This window comes from Lissotriton vulgaris, chromosome 6 (genome assembly GCF_964263255.1).
Source record: "Lissotriton vulgaris chromosome 6, aLisVul1.2, whole genome shotgun sequence".
In the NCBI taxonomy this organism is placed as follows: domain Eukaryota; kingdom Metazoa; phylum Chordata; class Amphibia; order Caudata; family Salamandridae; genus Lissotriton; species Lissotriton vulgaris.
Window position 1 is genome coordinate 1,227,775,009 of NC_141694.1, and position 19,828 is coordinate 1,227,794,836.

The 19,828-nt window shown below is 47.6% G+C and overlaps 1 protein-coding gene across 1 annotated transcript in view; it reads left to right on the forward strand.

Moving 5' to 3' along the window:
• SYNJ2 (synaptojanin 2) overlaps positions 1–19,828 on the forward strand; it is a 745,535-nt gene that overhangs the window by 264,799 nt on the left and 460,908 nt on the right. Inside the window, exon 4 of the mRNA XM_086927319.1 lies at positions 17,114–17,339. Within this exon, the coding sequence (XP_086783445.1) occupies positions 17,114–17,339 (226 nt within the window). The remainder of the gene's footprint in view (positions 1–17,113; positions 17,340–19,828) is intronic.

A 19,828-nucleotide genomic window follows, 5' to 3' on the forward strand; every position in this document is an offset into this window, starting at 1 on the left:
TTGAGTTCGGTTTTTCATGTAGGTGTGAAGGACGTGATTTTCATTAGGTTAGAATATGTTTTTGTGCTTCACGTGTACGCGTGACTGCGAGTGCATGCTGGGAAGTCGGAGGGGTAATGTGGCGCACGTGAGCATTGTCGTCTGAGGCGTCATAAAGTCTAAGGCCAGCCTATTTTATTGTATGATATACACTAATTAATGTATTCTGGGAGTAAAGTTCTTTATGGTACTAATGCTAGAAGTATTAATAAGACTTAAAGAGCACACTAATGCCCCTCAGAGGTCTCTCGGTGCGGTTGACCTGACAGAACAATCTGATCTCTTATGTGCTCAGGTGAAACACCATAGAGGCACTTGAAAATCAGACTGGGGATTTTTAACGCACATCTAGCTGTGATTTGGGAAGTGCTAATTTAGTCGGATGGCTGGCTGTGTACTGGACAGTCTAAGGCAAGAGTGTGTTAGATAGGCCTGCAGGTATTTTTTTTAAGGTGGGCTACTCCTGCAAAGAAGAGTTCTATACTACTCCCTGTGCTTAATTTATGAAAAGCAATTTAAAAAAGTGCTTGGGCCCTCATTAGATAGGAAGCCACCACAGTTTGCACCACACATTGCCACTGTACTTACACACCTACTAACCATCACATTGCTACACGTGTGACAATTCAGACTGTTCAAGGCTGCCAGTCAGAGCTTAAATGGCTTGGGTGGCAGGAATTTGTTCTGTTGAATGTATATTGAATTAACAAACAACGGTTATTCTGCCCATCTTTAAATTACACAAACAGCGCCACCATGTGGTAGCTGTCTTAAGTGCAGATTCCGGTAATTAAGTGCCAGTACTTAATTTGAGCCGGTGGTTTCCAGTGTTCAGCACTGACCGCTCTGCTCGTTTGGGATTCCAAAGTCATGTTGGTGAGAAAAGCGAAACCTATTTCTTTGTAAATTTCACAACCGGTTTCAAGCATTGGTATTAATACTAAACAAAAGTTATAAAAGTCATGTTCACATGATTCCATAGAAAACACTATCGCTATTTGTTGTGTTATTGAGTATAATTTTATTTTCTAATAATTATTTCTGTTTGGATAGTGTTGGGGGTCCCTTTTATATCAATGTTTGCTAACCTGATAAAAGAGCGAGATAATTATCCAGTATTAGTGGTGTCTTTCATAGATTCACATGCCTGAATCATTCCCTGTCGTCGAGACGGGAGCCTCCGGTACATAAAAAAGTAATGTCCTATAGACATGCATAGAGAAAAATAGGCCTAAGGGCCTCACCTTAGTAGCCTATACTTGTCCTTATGTAAAAAGGACCAAACTCTTAGAACCAGCCAATCAGCTATCACCTCCCTCTAGAACCTTCCTGGCAGGAGCCTCAGTCTCTCAGATTTTCTACCGCACGTTGCGCTAGGGAGTCTCCAGCCTGAGTTCTCCTCAGGATCTCTTCAAACCAACTTTTTCACCTTTAAAAGTGAGTTCTGGCTTCAAAGTCTTGAACAGGGCTGCGTCAAGCTTCTTATCACTGCAGTAAGTGTTTAATTCTTCAAATTCTGGAATGTCTGAAAGCCAGAAGAAAGCCCTCTTCAGGGCCTGCTCTTCATGTGGGAAGAAAAGACTTCATGCTGATGACAAGCATGACCTGTGCTTGTATTGCCTCTATCCGGACCACATACCTAAAGACTGTAAGATTTGTAGGTCTTTTCCTCACAAAACCTTGAGGGACAGAGAAGGTCGACTGCTCATCTGGCTTGACAGACTTAAAGAGCGAGATAATGTGGAATCCTCAGAGGGGAGCTTTTCAATGGCCTCAGAAGCCTCCCTGAAGAGGCCAAGGGTGACTTCCCCTGGCCCCTCAGACAATCCTCCTATGAAGGCACAAAAGAAGTTTTCAGAGGCAAGATCTACAAAATCTTCAGTGTCTATAAAGGATTCTCAGACCTTTAAGAAGCCTACACAGTCGTCCAGCAAACTTGCGATTTCCTCCCAGGCGCAAAACGGTCGTCGTCGGTCTTCTCATCGACGACGACCACTCCTTCATCGTCGACAGACATTCCTTCATCGTCGACAGCAGGTAAACCTATCCCATCTATAATACTGCTGAAACCGTCGACGACGTCCAAGGCCTCATCGACGACGAAGATTGTCCCGTCGACGTCGACATCGTCGATGAAGAGCCTCCCGTCGACGGGAGCGTCAACGACGAAGCCGTCGACGACGACAAAGCAGTCGACGACGAGCGTATCGTCGACGAGGAAAATTTCGTCTACGGAGGAACCGTCGACGAAGGTCATGCCGTCGACATTGACCATCACTGAGCCGTGGAAGAAGTCCAAGCTCATAGAAATGTCATCTTTGACCCTGCCACCGTCAACAACACCGGAGACGACAGCGGGGGCTCCTGCAAAAGGTTCTGCGCCTGGCAAACTGACCAAGAAGCAGATTACACCGGAGACAACGTCACCAAGTAAGGTGCAAAGTCACTTGCCTACAGACATTCTCCAGAGTGAGGAGTCTGAAGAGGAACTCATGGATCAGGCTACTTCCCCTTCTGACCTTCACGTAAAATGTCAGAGCACGGATGAAGAACAGGATGAGATAAGCTACCAGGAGCATTCTTTCCAAGCTCATGTTCGCACAGAGGTCACCCCGATGGTATGCCTTCCGGTTTCAATTAAATACCTTATACAGGACTACAAGCAACGTTTCCCTGAAACACCGGCAAGTGAAATAGGGGGTCCGACGCCTGCGACAAATACACCAGCGACAGCCCCAAAGCAAACTCGTCCGACTACTCAGGTCCGCCATGAGACAGTGCCACCTCAGGTGATAGACTCATCAGAGGATGAACAAGAAGAATTGGAAGAGGGGGAAGTACATGACACCCAGACGGATCCCGATGAGGATGATGAGTATGTGGCATCTTCCCCTGCCTCACCCCAACCGCGCCAAGCAGATTCACCGCCAGTGGATATTGGAGGTTTCCATAGAATAGTGGAATGAGCGGCAAAGAGATTTCATATGGTGATGAAATCAACGGAGACAGAATGCTTCTTACATGACTTCAAGGAGCAAACAAGGAAAACAACAAAGTCTATCCCGATGATAGAATTTCTCTGGGACCAGGGAAAGTAACTGATGCAGACGCCGGCCTCTTTACCTGCGGTGGTTCCACGCCTAGATAAAAAATACAAGGCTCCAACCACAGCACCAGCTTGCCTTAATGGACATCCGAGACCGGATTCGGTCGTAACACAGGCGGCCCAAAAGAATTCTCGCAACCCTTCCTCTCCTCTGTCAGCCCCACCGGACAAGGAAGGCAGGAAGTTGGACACAACCGGCAAAAGGTTTTCAACTACATCGGCCATGACCATCAAGATAGCCAACTCCATAGCCCTGTTAGGGCGTTATAACCGCCAGCTTTGGGAAGATATAGTCCCATATATAGCGGAACTGCCGGACACAGTCCAGGAGGAGGTTAAGGCACTGCTTACGGAGGGTCAAACCTCGGCAGCTGAGATCATTGATTGTGCCATAGATGTCTCCATGACGGGCTTCCGGCAACTAGCTGGGGCAGCCATCCTGCGCCGCCAGGGATGGCTGAAGGCAACATCATTCAGGCAAGAAGTGCAGACGAAAGTGCTGGACATGCCCTTCGATGGCCAGCATCTGTTCGGGGACAAAATTGACGAAGCGCTCCAAACTATCAAAAAGGACACCGATACTGCTAGAGCACTTGGTACTTTGCAGGCAAGGAACCAGTCCTTTCGAGGCAACAGATCCAGGGGTCAGTCCTCCTACAGGGGATCCTATCAAAACAGGTCTTCGTATTCCTACCAGAATAAAATCCAGTACCAACAGAAACAGCAACAAGGTCGTCAGACCTCTTATGGAAGATCACACTTCAGAGGTAAAAACCAGAGGAGGGGCACTGGCGGACGCCAGTGACCAATTACACCAGCCAGTCCAGCAACTATATCCCTCATTAAAAATTGAAGGAAAGTTGACCCATTTCCTACACAATTGGCATCTCATCACCACAGACCGATGGGCTCTACAATTAATAAGATTCGGCCATTCCTTGGAATTCACCACCATCCCACCTGCAACCCCTCCCCGCAGGCTTCCGCACAAACACCTACGCCTGCTGCTCCAGGAAATATCTGCGATGTTAAAGAAAGGAGCGATCGAACAAGTTCATCTGTCTCAAAGAGGGAAAGGATTCTATTCCCGCTTCTTTCTTATACGCAAGAAGGAGAAGAAGTGGAGGCCGATACAAGACCTCAGGGCACTCCACTCTTTCCTGAAGAGTCAGTCGTTCAGGATGGTGACGATCCAAGAAATACTAGGCATACTGGAAAAAGGAGATTTTATGACATCCTTGGATCTCCAGGATGCCTACTACCACATCCCGATACTCAGGGGACACAGAAAATTCCTGAGATTCAAGGTAGCAGGACAACACTATCAATTCACAGGCCTGCCGTTTGGCCTCAAATACGCACCGCGGATTTTCACCAAGTGCCTTTCACCTGTAGCAGCTTTGCTGCGTCAAATGGGTCACCAAGTCTTCCCCTACCTCGACGACTGGCTGGTAAAGGCACCTTCAGCTGCAGGCGCGACTGAATCCACCAACGCCTGCACCACTCTCTTTCAACAGCTCGGATTGACTCTCAATTACGAGAAATCGGTCATGATCCCAACAAGAAACATCACCTTCCTCGGGGCGACCTTGAACTCGGAATGCGCAAGGGCATTTCCTTCAAAGGACATAAAGAACAAGATAATATCTCTGGCCACGGCTGTGGCATCAAGGAAGTCCCTAAGAGTCCGAACCTACAAGTCACTCCTAGGAATGATGTCTTCTTGTATACTCCTCATCCCTCACTGCAGACTCAGGATGCGCCCACTACAAGAGGCCCTCACGAACCAATGGACGCAGAGTACAGGTTCTTTCGAGGACATTGTGAAAATAACACCTCAAATACCCAAGAGCCTGGTATGGTGGAAAAATCACAAGAATTTGTCTATAGGACTGCCATTCCTGCTTCCAGCAGCACCTCTGGTAATCACCACGGATGCATCCCTGGAAGGCTCGGGAGAGGTCCTCCAGGACCTCCAAATAAGCGACAAATGGTCACATCAGGAGAGGCTACTCCATATCAATCTTCTAGAACTGATGGCTGTGAATCTGGCACTACAAGCCTTTTTACCGCGAATCCAGACCTCCCAGGTGCTCGTCAGAACGGGCAACACCACGACGATGCGCTATCTCAACAAGCAGGGAGGAACGCGCTCACTCTATCACGCGAGTCGCAAAAGATCTGGAACTGGCTTGTACTACATGGAATCACGCTCAGGGCGGACTATGTCCCAGGCAAGGACAACACCATTGTTGACGCCCTAAGCAGGCAGAAATCCCTCTCCCACGAATGGGAACTCGACAGGAGTACGCTGGATCACATATTCTCGGAATGGGGGATCCCAGGAATCGACCTGTTTGCCACCAAGGAGAACGCCAAATGCCCAAACTACGCAAGCTGGCGTCCCCATCCAAGGTCACTCAGAAATGCTTTTCCCATAGGTTTGTTCAGCGTATTTGCGTACGCTTTTCCACCATTTCCGATGATTCCCAGGGTTCTCAGGAAGATGAAGGCGGAACCTTGTACCCTGATCCTAATTGCCCCGTTCTGGCCAAGGCAGCACTGGTTCTCGGATCTTCATCGCCTCTCCATCAGGACACCGATGCGTCTGAAGCAGCACCCGAACCTGCTGACGATGTCCAAAGGGCAGGTGCAACACCCGAACCTGCAATCGCTCAGGTTATCGGCCTGGCTCCTGAGCACAGAGAGTTCTGTCATCTAAACATCCCGCAGGAATGCAGGGACGTGCTGGCAAAAGCAAGGGTGGACAGTACCAACAAAACGTACCCGCTCAAATGGAAACGATTCTGCATGTGGTGTTTAGAGAAAGGCCTGAGACCACTCCTTATCACACCCGAACAGATATTGCCATATCTTCTGCACTTGGCACAGTCAGGATTGGCACACGCATCCATAGAGGTGCATCTGGCAGCCATTTCACGATTTACCAGGACCTACAAGGGACCGTCCCTCTGGTCCAATAGACTTATCAAGCAATTCTTAAAAGGACTATATAGATCCTTCCCAAGACCTAGAAGGGTCCCACCAGCGTGGCACCTCAATTTAGTCCTCAACCAACTCATGAGGCACCCTTTTGAGCCCATTCACCGAGCATCCATCAAGTACATCTCATGGAAGACAGCTTTGCTGCTCGCTCTAACATCTGCCAGGAGAGTCAGCGAGCTACAGGCTCTATCCATTCAGGAACCCTTCATGCAGTTCAAGCAGGACAGGGTGGTGCTGAGGATAAATCCAAAATTCATACCGAAAGTGCCTTCAGACTTTCACCTTAATGAGCCAATGGTTCTACGTTCCTTCTTTGCGAACCCTACAACTGCAGCGGAAAGGACGCTACACTCCTTGGACCTCAAAAGGTGTCTGAAGTTTTACATTGATAAAACAAAGAGCTTCAGGAAGTCGTCACAACTATTTGTGGCCTACAGTAGGCCAAGGATGGGTATGCCTCTAACGAAGCAGAGAGTCTCTAGGTGGATCTCCTCGGCGATAGCATTCTGCCATGACAGGGCCGGACGGCCTTTGGGTGCTAATGTTCAAGCCCATTCCACCAGAGCAATGTCCACATCAGCAGCGCTGTTCGCTGGAGTGCCGATATTGGACATATGTAGAGCGGCGACGTGGAAGTCACCGCACACCTTCTCCAGACACTACTGCCTGGATGCTGAACTTATGAAGGATGCAGCAGTGGGCCAGGCGGTGCTTCGCCATCTATTCCAGTGAGGTGAGCCTTCCAACATCCCGCCATCCTGGTATGCACATCTCTTTCTATTATGATATGTTGATGTATGCTAATGTTTCAAAGTCACAGGGTAAGATGTGTATTCTCTGAAATGACTATATAGCATGATTACATCAGAAATATGCATAGTGTATTGCTAACTACTCTGATTCAGGCATGTGAATCTATGAAAGACACCCCTAATACTGGATAAGAAACGCGTTACTTACCTGTAACAGCAGTTATCCAGTATTGGTGTCTTTCATAGATTCACATGCAACCCTCCCGCCTCCCCTGGAAGGACTCACGTTCTCTATAACTGTATTACGTCTACCTAGCTTGGTGCGTACGAAAATCTGAGAGACTGAGGCTCCTGCCAGGAAGGTTCTAGAGGGAGGTGATAGCTGATTGGCTGGCTCTAAAAGTTTGGTCCTTTTTACATAAGGACAAGTATAGGCTACTAAGGTGAGGCCCTTAGGCCTATTTTTCTCTATGTATGTCTATAGGACCTTACTTTTTTATGTACCGGAGGCTCCCGTCTCGACGACGGGGAATGATTCAGGCATGTGAATCTATGAAAGACACCAATACTGGATAACTGCTGTTACAGGTAAGTAACGCGTTTCTTATGCCACAAAGGATGCAGCATAGTTTTGCTTTTCCTGCCCATAATTTAGTCGCCCTGGATGAATAATTTGATACTCCTTTTTCACATAATTCAAGTTGCTCTGCCTAAAATCTGTGTCCTGATGAAATGCAGCCTCTATTTCCACCAAATGAATCTCGTTGGACACTTGCAGCTTGTTTATCCCGGTTGCTCCCAGCTGAGACACCTCAGTGCTTGCACTATGGCTATATGTAAACGGGTTTGTCCTCTGCTGCTCGGGGAAAATCCCATACACGTACCGCTTAATTTGGGCTGGTGTCTACCAGTGCTCACATCAACATTTAATTTTAAACACTGGTATTTCATTAGCTGTGACAGCCCACCACATTGTGGCGCAGTCTGTCTATTTTTGAGCTGAACAGATAAGTTAAACAATTAGTTTAATATGTGTATGAAAATAATTCTAATGCATCCAGCTCAATCGTACATCTTCACTTGGCTAGGGATTGTCCAAACTGTTGCATTTGAATGACAATGGTCCTTAATATGGAGCATTTATACAGACCTGTGGCGGCGATGGCAGGTATAGTTGATACTGCAAGATGCAGTGGCCTCTTGCGCAATCCATCGGGCCCTGGCACTTATTATTCTGGTTATTTTTTACAATGTAAGCACTGTCTATACTATAGTATTAATTGTTGCGTAGACCTGCCTCCAGTGGTATGGCTTCAGCAGCATCTGAATTGACTAAGTACAGTTTCTTGGATGGTTTAACATTGCGGCCAATGGGGTGGCCTCTGTCACTCGTGTGTTTTACTGCTAAGTTAACTCATAGGTTCTGTAAAACACTTGTGGAAACCACAGATTCTATTTTCAACATTGACTTCCAGTTTGAGACAGGCTACCCCAAAGATGTTGGGAATCCACTTGCATGACTTCTGCTATTCTCAAACGCTGCCACAGCAGATCTTCAAACTCACACTCCAAGCACCTGTCATATAGGTCAGTCAACACCCTTTTCTATCATGCTCTTCAAAAGTACCCCGTGACCTACATTCATTTCCCGAAGCCTCTGAAGTTGCTCAAGTCACTTTGGAAGTAGGCCCTATTTAGGCCCTGGATTTAGGGGGACGGGGACAGCAAGATCTTTGAGTCACTGAAAAGAGGTTCACCCTTCAAGAAAGATCATTCTTCTGATGTATGCTCTCCATGAGACTGTACAGATCCTAACCAGATATCAGACCATCTCCCATGCAGCTAAAGTGCACAGCACGCCTAACCTCTGGGAGGTAAATAACCCTAACCCACATTTAATGTTTACTATAAGAAGCAACACTGATCTGTAGATTATCTGTTACAATCGTTGCTAACACATTGGCTGGTTATTCCTTGGGAGATTCACCTTTAGAGGGAATCGCAACAACTCCGCGTCAAAACCATGGTTCTGAAATGGACGGAAGGGCTTGTGACCGATAATGACTAAATGAGGAAAAAAGTCAGAACATGCTGGTGCTGTGCAGATGCCCTCCATCTACCTGCATCAAGTGTTTACATGGTATAGTTTGCAGCACAGTGGTGGTTTCTGGCTCTATAGGCGCTGGGGAAGAGGAGGTTAAAGAATGTTATTCATCTGTGTCTTACACAGCGCTTCATTTATAAAAAACATACGTTTTTGGGCCCTCGTCAGTAGGCCACTGAAACTTGCACCACCCATTGCCCTTGCCACCACTCCCAATGACTGAATCAACACAGCTATTAACCTCCGGAATCCTACAAGTGTTAAAATTCAGCCTATTCTAGGTTACAAAAGCTAAACGGATTGCGTGGTTAGCAGGTATTAGTCATTTTTTATGTATGTTGAGTTAATAAAAAAGTTTTTGTAAAAATCTTTAAATTAGACCAACAGTGCCACCATGTGGCAGACTGTCATAAGAGCCGGTGTTGACAATTAACTGCCGGTGCCGAGCATCGGAAACCCCCAGCTCAAATTAAGTACTGGTCTTACATGGACTTTCAGACAAGGCCCTTTTGAATTACACATTGCATGGCTCATTTAACTCTCCATTAAAGCAGGATGTCCTTATTCCTACAGTGTAAGGGTGGATCATCAGGGTCTGATTGGAAACATTTTGAATGAAAAATTATTTTAACAATGGATGGCAAATAGATTCACAAAATATTTGGTGGATCAGGTGACGACACGGTTAGTGTTACTTCCATTCTGCAGTGGCAGCGCCTCCGCTAAGGCGGAGGAGCATTGCCTCACTTCCATAAAGCAGCAAAAGAAAGGAAGAAATAAAATGATAATAACGTTATGTTATTATAATTTTACTTTGTCCTCCTGGTGCAGCAGCTTGCATGAGGGGGCGCGGCTGCAGAGTAGGGGATAAGTGGTAGAACACTCCTAAGTGCGCAATAACTGTTTGGTCGGCCCTCTCGGCCCGTCCAAAACAATCATGCACACTTTCAGTGTTCTCCATGCAGGCTGCATTACAGCCTACATCAAGAACATGCCCACCCCTCCAGCCTCTGGCTGAGCGGCGTGTCACGTTGCTCAGACCAATCACAATGCTGCATTGCAGCATTGTGATTGGCTGCAGGGAGCGTGGGAGACCTGGTACTTCCTGTGTCCTGTTTTTCCCAGGAAGTGGAATCAGGTGAGGCGGCAGCAAGCCAGCCAGGAGGTAGGTGCTTTTTTTTTTTAAACCAAACTCCCTCCACCCCTTACCCACCCCACTGCTGCTTCCGGGCAGCACCCGCAAGACCCATTCTGTTCATGCAGCCCTGAATAATATCTAGTGTTCTGAGAAGGGATCAGAGAGCCTAGCTGCAGCCTCGCTTTGAGGGGTATTTTGCTTAGTATAAAACAGTTCACTATTTGTTCCTGCTCTTTAAAGAAGTAACTGCAGCCATCATCTACTTCCTCTTTTTTCAAAGAATTCTAGGCAAAAGACACTCTTGTTTGCTGGTAGTGTGGCTTTCAGATGTACCTGGAATATCACAGGTATTGAAAAAATTAACCAAATGTAAAGTGCCTGCCAAAGACCTCGTCTTTCTGACATTACCCCGATTACCTTGGTGGACCATCTTCTTCTAGGAAGAGCCATTCCTGACCAGATGCGGTGCGTTGATAACCAATAACTGACTGTTTTGAGTTCTGAATCAGGGCGAGGGACACGCAGCATAAGCTCACTCAAGATTTTCTGGTCGGTTGTTAAATGAATGTTATTTTGGTCCGAAAGCAATCTTTCCTGCTCATCCAAGCGTTGGTGGTTTCCATGTGAGTCAACTACAAAGTAGGAGCAAAGTTCATTCTGTTTTGGTTAGTGATTCTAGATCCTTTGCGATTATGATAAATTATAGCCTACAAAGAGGATTCATTGAATTTGTTTTATCTAGAGTTAATCACGCGGTGAGCAATAGGGCTTTACTTCCTGTTTTTAGGATTCCTACAATGATTTCATCCTCATTATGCACACTAGCTGCTTACTTAATTCAAGGATATTGTCTGAGGTGAGGATATATCTTTAAATAAACTATGCTGGGTCCTTTTTTAAGAAACTATGCTGGGTCCTCCACCTGCTGTAATTGATACTGGCAATGTGGTGCTGACCTCGCCAATCCCACTGATTCCCAAGTTGCTGTCAACAAAATCTTTGGCTCGGTGTCCACCATCTTGGAACAACTAAACCATTGCTACCAGTGATAATTTGCAATAGTTGATCCATAGCTCACCTTTCCCACTTTTTTCTTTTTCATCTCATTCTTCACAGTTATCTTCTTCTTGCATGTTATGCTTTCCTTACTTTCAAACTACAATCCAGAGTCCTTTCAAACTACAATTCAGAGGACTCTGGATTGTAGTTTGAAAGTTAGGAAAGCATTTGCATTTCAAGGTAACTACATTATCACAATATGTAAATCCAGCTTCATGGATACCATCTGCAGGGAAGACCTACTATCGTAGTAATAATTACTCCGAGTATGTTGCTTGAGCCGCATAGACTGCCACTGTAGCTATCCTTCTCTTAGTTTTCTGCCTATAATCTGAACATATGCTGGGAGTAGACGAGGCAAGACAGCTGTGGAAAGTGAACAGCCAAGTGTATGCATTTTTGGCCTTTGTACTAAGCAGCTGGAGCACAGCTTTCACTACCAGTCCACAAGGTGATGGCATTCCCACATCAGTGGCCTCATCATCCACCCGCTTTAGCAGCTACAGCGCGGGTGGGGTTCTTGATGGGTTTCTTCTGTCTAAACCTCGACTCACAAAGCCTTACAATTAATGTGAACTGGTGGGAGGGTGAGGGAGTGGATGGGTGGATGTTTTTAAGGTAAATGGTGGATGGATGGATGGATGGGTGAGTGAGAGGGTGCATGGATAGATGCATAGATGGAGTAAAAATCGATGTAAGGGTGGATTAGTGAAAGGGAGGATGAATGGATGAGTGAAAGGTTGGATAGATTGATGAAAGGGTGGCGGATGGATAAGTGAAAGAGTGAATGGATGAGCGAGTAAACGGATGGATCGATAAGTGAGAAGGTAAATGGATCATGGATGAGTGGATGGATAGATGGGTCAAACGGAGAATTGCTATGTGAATGGATGGATGGCTGAGGGAAAGGATGATGGTCTGGTGATAGACTGAATGATGGATGACAGATTGAAAGAATGACGCAATGTAAAAATGAAATGGTAGATATCAGCAGGTAGGTGAAAGGATGAAGGGATAGGTGCTTATATGGAAGAGACAAGCAAGCTTATCTGGGGATGGTTGCAATGACTTGTTACGCTAGCTTGGTGCCATAAGAGCTTTGGTTCACATCGGGGAGTATTTTATTCTTGACTACTGCTTTGTCTCACATGATTTTAATGTAAACAGTCACGCTTACTACAAACATGACGGCCATTGAATGACTTATTATTTTATCCCCCCCTTGTTTTTAGGTCTAACCCCAGACAGCGCATTTACTGTCTCCTGCGAGACATTTTGCTACCTTACTGTGGGCATAGAGCCCGTCCATTACTTACAACTACTGTGCTTCATGGTCACTCCAATTTGTTTGCTTCTAATTCGTCAGGTTATATAGGTTTTCCTTTCACTTCTTGTGTTTTTTCCTTGTCTGGAGCATTAACTCCTTACTGTGTCCTCCCACTGCCTGTTTTTCAGGTGTTAATTTTTCCTTTTGTTTAAGCAGGCTACAAGAGTGCATTGGTTTCCAGCTATCTTCCTCATGTACTTCTCCTATCTCAGTGTTCCTCCCCCATTTCACTACTACCCACCCTTCATTGACTGTGTTGCTCCCCCAGCCCCTGCTACCAACTGTTCGTTTTATGTGTGCTTCCCCCAGCCCCTCCCTCCCACCCAGCCTCCGTGGCCCTTGAGTTTCTCTGTTTGTTGTCCCACCAACCCACCCTCTGTTCTCTGTGTGCTTGCCCCAACCGCACACCCTCTGTTCTTCATGTGCTTGCTCTACCCGCCCACCCTCTGTCCTCCATGTGCTTACCCCGCCCGCCAACCCTCTGTTCTCCATGTGCTTGCCCGCCTGCCCACCCTCTGTTCTCCATGTGCTTTCCCCGCCCGCCCACCCTCTGTTCTCCATGTGCTTGCCCCGCCCGCCCACCCTCTGTTCTCCATGTGCTTGCCCCGACGGCCCACCCTCTTTTCTCCACGTGCTTGCCCCGCCCGCCCACCCTCTGTTCTCCATGTGCTTTTCCTGCCCGCCAACCCTCTGTTCTCCATGTGCTTGCACCGCCCCCCCTCCCTCTGTTCTCCATGTGCTTGCACCGCCCCCCTCCCTCTGTTCTCCATGTGCTTGTACCGCCCACCCTCTCTTCATGTGCTTGCCACGCCTGCCCACCCTCAGTTCTCCATGTGCTTGCTGCACCCACCCACCCTCTGTGCTCCATGTGTTTGCTGCACCCACCCACCCTCTGTGCTCCATGTGCTTGCTCCGCCCATCCTCTGTTCTCCATGTGCTTGCCCTACCCTCCCACCCTCTGTTCTCCATGTGCTTGGCCCACCCGCCCACCCTCTGTTCTCCATGTGCTTGGCCCTCCCGCCCACCCTCTGTTCTCCATGTGCTTGCCCCACCTGCCCACCCTCTGTTCTCCATGTGCTTGCCCCACCCGCCCACCCTCTGTTCTCCATGTGCTTGCCCCACCCGCCCACCCTCTGTTCTCCATGTGCTTGCCCCACCCGCCCACCCTCTGTTCTCCATGTGCTTGCCCCACCCGCCCACCCTCTGTTCTCCATGTGCTTGCCCCACCCGCCCACCCTCTGTTCTCCATGTGCTTGCCCCACCTGCCCACCCTCCAATCTCCATGTGCTTGCCCCACCCGCCCACCCTCTGTTCTCCATCTACTTGCCCCACCCGCCCACCCTCTGTTCTCCATGTGCTTGCCCCACCCACCCACCCTCTGTTCTCCATGTGCTTGCCCCACCCGCCCACCCTCTGTTCTCCATGTGCTTGCCCCACCCGCCCACCCTCTGTTCTCCATGTGCTTGCCCCACCCGCCCACCCTCTATTCTCTGTGCTTGCCCTACCCTTTGTTCTCCATGTGCTTGCCCCACCCTCCCACCCTTTGTTCTCCATGTGCTTGCCCCACCCGCCCACCCTTTGTTCTGTGTGCTTGCCCCACCCGCCCACCCTTTGTTCTCCATGTGCTTGCCCCACACACCTACCATCTGTCCTCCATGTGCTTGCCCCACACACCTACCATCTGTTCTCTCTGTGTTTGGCCAACACACGTCCACCCTCTGTTCTCTCTCTTCTTGGCCACCACACTGTTCTCCATCATCCCTGGCCCCACCCGCCACCCTCTGTTCTCCAGCACCTTTGACCTCCACCCTCTGTTCTCCAGCACCTTTGACCTCCACCCTCTGTTTTCCAGGACCCTTGACCCCCACCCACCCTCTGTTCTCCGTCTGCTTGTTCCCCAACCGCCCACCCTCGGCTCTCCATCTACTAGTCCCCCAATGCCCACCCTCTGTTCTCTGTCTGCTTGCCCCCACCCTCATTTGCTCGGATGATTGCCTCAGACTCCCCTGCCCACCCTAATTTCCCCAGGTGCTAGCCGCAGAACCTCGCAACCACCCTCAGTTGTCTGGGTGCTTTCCGCAGACACACCCTCAGTTGTCTGGCTGCTTGCCTCAGACCCTCCCGCCTACCCTCAGTTGTCTGGGTGTTTGGCTCAGAGCCTTCCGTGCACCCTAAGTTGTCATGTTGCTTTCCCCAGACATTTCATCCCACCCTCGGATTGTCTGTTTGGCCTGTCCACTCAGGCTTACCCTCCGCTTCTGTGTGCTCACCCATCTCCGCTTGCCTATACTGTCCCCCCATCCATGTCCTTCTCTCCTTCCCCTCCTCGATGTTGACTCTTAGCCCAACCCACTCATCATTTGTATGTTGAGTAGATTAGGGGACAACGAATGGAGAAAGAGGACAGGTGATGGGGAGGAAATGGCTTAAAATAATATTTCAAAAGTGCCATGATGCGGCCGGCACAAATGCGCTTTGCTGCACAACAACCATGCTGCTGTATAGCCTGGCTACCAATCATTGCCATACTTCGTAATGCCTATCCTGTGCAGCATGAACAAAAGGCATTGGCAGAGCCAATAGGTCTCAAAGGGGGAGACCTTTTGGCTTTAACAATGCTTGTTTGTCTTAGTATTGCGTCACTTGCAGAAATTAGTGTGGCATCTTTTAAGAAATCTACTACATGGCAGGAAATAGCTGAAAGAATGTTGTATCTTTAGTGAGCACTGCCCATTGCTGTAACCAAGGAGAGCTGATAATGCCTTCAGCTGATTCTGCCTTAACAGGAAGTAGCCATGTTGATGCAGAAGTTGAAGCAACAATTGACCCCTGGCCAGGGTTTTAGGTGAAAGTGATGTTGAGTAATGTGATCATAGGGATGTTAAACCTTTATTGGGTGGCCAACTCCCCTTGTCTGCCTCAGTGAAGTCAGCCGGAAGATCCTAGAGCTTGTGTGAATGGACTGATGCTGGTAAACAGATGCATGGCCAAGGTGGCTTCAGCCTAGCTGATCCCTATCCCGCCTCAGCTTGATTGGTGCAATCTATCAGTGTTAACCATCTGTTCATACCATTATCATGGATGTGTCACATCCTAAAGCGCTCACCATCACTCCCTTGTGTTGCACCATCTCTCCACATCTTACTCCCGGACCCAGGTCTCACCTGCAGCCAGTGCTTAATTTGTAACAAAATAAGTGCCAGGGCCTTCGGCAAAAGTGTGAATCAGCTTGCACCACCCATTGCCCCCGCCAGCACTGCTAATGACAGAACCCGCACAACTACTAACCATCACACTCCTAGACGTGTGACCGTTCAGGCCACTACATCTAAAAGAATGGATTGGGCGGCAAGTATTAATCATTTATTAATCTATATGGAATTAATAAACAACTATTGTGCTCATCTCTAAATTAGGCAAACATTGCCATTATGTGGTAGACTGTCATAAGTCCCAGTGTTGACAATTAAGTGCCGGTGCCGCTGCTGAGCACCAGAAACGACCGACTCAAATTAAGCACTGCCTGCAGTACTGCTACAGAGTGACCCTTGCGTGTACAGTGCACAGAGTGACCTCTGCAGCTCCTGCTTGTATGATCCCCGTCATTCAACCCTCACCTTACACCTGTGTCACTGTCCTCTACCGCTAGGAGAGGGGGAAGTGTAACTTTGACCTGCCTGAAGTTGCCTGCCACAGAACTGCTGCTGACTTTACAGTAACTTGTTAGGTCGAGCCTATGCACTGCTCTGCGAGGCATGCTATATTAGAGTATGGACTTGAAACTCTGCCCATATTTTTCATTGGCCTGTTTCCTTGTCCTTTGTAAATGTTAGCTTCTGATTCGTTAATAGGATTGTTCGTCCCTCCTTAGTTTCGCCTTGTCTTCAATTGTAACCTCCTATGAGGACTGGCTCATTTAATCTGTTGTTACACGGTTTGTGTTTAGTCTGTAAGCACTATTTTCTTTAATGAGTTTCTTGTACTGCAGGCACAACATGCTTTCCTGCAACATTTAGCGTGCCATGCATGCTTTCATTTTCCAAGCAGCCCAGGACAATGGCGGCACCCTCTTTCCAAGTAAATAGGTGCAACATTTACAAGAGTTTGAGCTATTGACGTTGTAAATGAAAATGCCTTTTATTTATGTATTAATTAGCAAAACGGATAAATAAAAGGCATTTTCATTTACAATGCCAATAGCTCAAACTCTCTCAAATGTGAGACCTATTGCATTGCAAATGCTTGTTTTTATTCTGTTGAAGGGACGTTTCTGTTTCTATGCAGAGACTGTACACATCTGCATGACAGAGGCGTACACTGCTCCGGTTTCACCGTGTTTGGCGCAGCTGGAGCAGGTGTGACAGGGGCATCTTGCACTCTTGTGTCTTCAATTATACCTGTGGGGGTGGGGCAGTAGGAGGTGTGAGCGCGTGCGCTTTCCTGATGCCCATGTTCTAACAGTTTTTATCTCACTGAAGCTCGAGAAGACATTGCCACAATGCAAAAGTAGAACCGTTCGCATTATTCCTGTTTTTGATATTGTTCTCAGTAACTGAAGGTTTCTTTCCTTGAATGTTTACAGGAACCAGTTGCTGCACACCCCCTTTAAACACTACCAGGTGAGCTGCTCCAACTGGCTGCTCAAAGTGATCTGTGGCGTTGTCGAAATTCGCACGGTGTATGCCTCCGACAAAAAAGCCAAGGCCTGCCTGATCTCGCGCATCAGCTGCCAGAGAGCGGGGACCAGGTTTCACATCCGGGGGGCAGACGACGACGGACATGTGTCTAACTTTGTCGAGACAGAACAGGTAATTGTCTACGCGAAGCCATTGTTCCTAAATTATTGATTGTGTTGCAGCAGCTTCATGAGTCTGTTGAAAGATGTCATTGAACAGCATAGCGAGAGTCTGTCTAGCTGAGGTTCTGTAGTTATAGAAGTGACCTACATTGGTATCCACAAATAGTTTCAGTTCAAGTAAAGTCATTTGTTTGTCTCTGATACATGCCTGACCTCTCTTCTTATGCACAATTCTCCTCTGTTTGTTCTCTTTTGTTATGCAAACCGAAACGATATTTTCTTCTAGGTCCACGCAAACACACTTCACCTCTGAAGTTCCTTTAAGAAAATATGTTGGTCTGGTCTGTATTAACCCCACCTCTCCGCACATTGTTCCCCCATCACCACTGACCTTTCCTCGCTAATGAAAGCCAGCAACATCCCTCTCTTCCATGTTTCTCCATAACATATACATTTGTCATATAAACTTTTTTAGCAATCTCAACCCCTTCACCTCACCTCCATACATGTATGGGCCTTAGATGGTTACCAGTTTCTACATGCACCCTATAGCTCACCTCTATACAAGCACGAACCCTACATCTTGGTGCATCCCATGTCTTAGACCTGTATAGTATGTATTTGGTGTTAAAATAGGGTGAACCTAGTCTAAAGGTCGCTGACCACTGTGCAGAGTCAAAGACACGCAGTCAACGTGTGATTGGAGGGGTGCTGGTTTCTAATAGAAAATATGGTCTGTTACTGCATCACGGTGTAGTATTAAATAAAGAAGTGTGTCTTCAGCTCTTTCCGAAATTGAAAAAGGGTTGAGGCAGTTCTCATGGATATGGGAATGTTGTCCCCGATCCTTGGTGCATAGATGGAGAAGATCTCGCACTTTACCTCCTGTCCAGGGCCGGACTGGCTGTAGCGGCCATTGGGGGCCGGTTTTTGAGCTGTGGGTGGTGTTTTGTTACTGGGGGACAGTTTTGCAGCAGCGCTGCAATATCAGCCCCCTGTAACTAAAACAGCAACAGTAAATCCCATTAGCCCCGCAGCAGTGATTCCCATTAGCCCCCCCCCCTCCCCCCGGGTGGCCCGTCTGAATTGCCAGGGCTGGTTTGTGTTCCCAGTCCAGCATTGAGAGCCCTCTCTACCCATGTGTAGTCATCCCATGTCTTTATCTCCATTCTCATGCACACACCCTTTTACGGATGATTTTGCCATGAGATTTTCTCATCTCAGGGCAGTTTTCCGCCTGGGTGCCTGACATCTAGGTGCATCTCACAGGAGTTTACCTATACGACTGATCATTTCCTTTCAAACTAGTCTTTGAATCTTCTAATTCTCGATAGAATTTATTTCTGTGTCAGTTGCGCTGACCCCTCATCCTACTACCTTCAGATATCTCACTCTGAACTGTTATTCTCGTTACACTCTGCTATTCATTTTCTTTTCTGGCATCCTATCTGGTGATGATAATTTCCCAGAGGTTGCCTTTTATTTGACACTACTACTTGTTAAGACCCTTGATGAAGCTCTCTAGGGCACACCACACGGCTAACTCCTTTGGGGACTGGAACCAGAATGTTTGATGTGAAATATCTGCATGAAACTGTTTTAGCTGGTGCTTCCCTAGTAGCATGCACTGATTCCTCCGGACTTCTTCGCTGTCCAGGTCCTGTGCCTGGGCCAAAGCTGCAGATGCTAGTTTCACCTGGTGGGTGGCAACCTCAACTTCGGTTCTAAGTGGCTACTGGGATTACGCACCTTTTTGTGGGGGACAGTAGCGGTGGGTGAGATTTTCAAGTGGTGGGGCGGAAAGTGATTAGCATAGTGCATCGTAGCGAGCGCGCGAAGCGCGCGAGCTGGAACCCCAAAAGGGGGGCTTGGGGGGATAATCCCCCCCAAGAAAAATTTGAAAAAAAGAAGAAAAATCGTGAATTTTCAAGCAAATTTGAGAAAGCAGGAAGGTTAATAAAGCAATTGTGAAAGTGCAGTTATTACATTAATAGATGGCATAACATAGGTAGCTGCTTATTCAGTATAACCACAGAGCTTCATTCATTCCGTCCTATTATGCTCAGGTGCCGAATTCAGACTATAAGACTTTCTTGGAAATATCAGCTCTAAGAGTAGAAGAAGTTGCACAGCAGTGTAATGGTTGCCAGGCTCATTCCGCAGGAGCGTCAGGAACTTGAAGAAAATTCCACAGTCTTCCCCTACGGCCTTCCGAATCTATCAGACTCTAGAGTAACGAATGCAGGGAAACAAAACAAGGAAAGGCGGGGGAAGAAAAACAGGAAAGACTAACAATATACTACTGAATATAAAAGAGGCAGCGCTGTTACCGTGATTCTGGTTGAGCTGAGCTTTATACACACACTTCACATAGGTCCACGCAAGTACCCCAAACATAACCTCTTCGTGAATTCTTGAAGAATAGGCAGGCTGTAAAGGAAGGAAGATGTTACACTCTATTCTTATCTACACCCCAGAAGTCTAAGAGATAACTTGCCC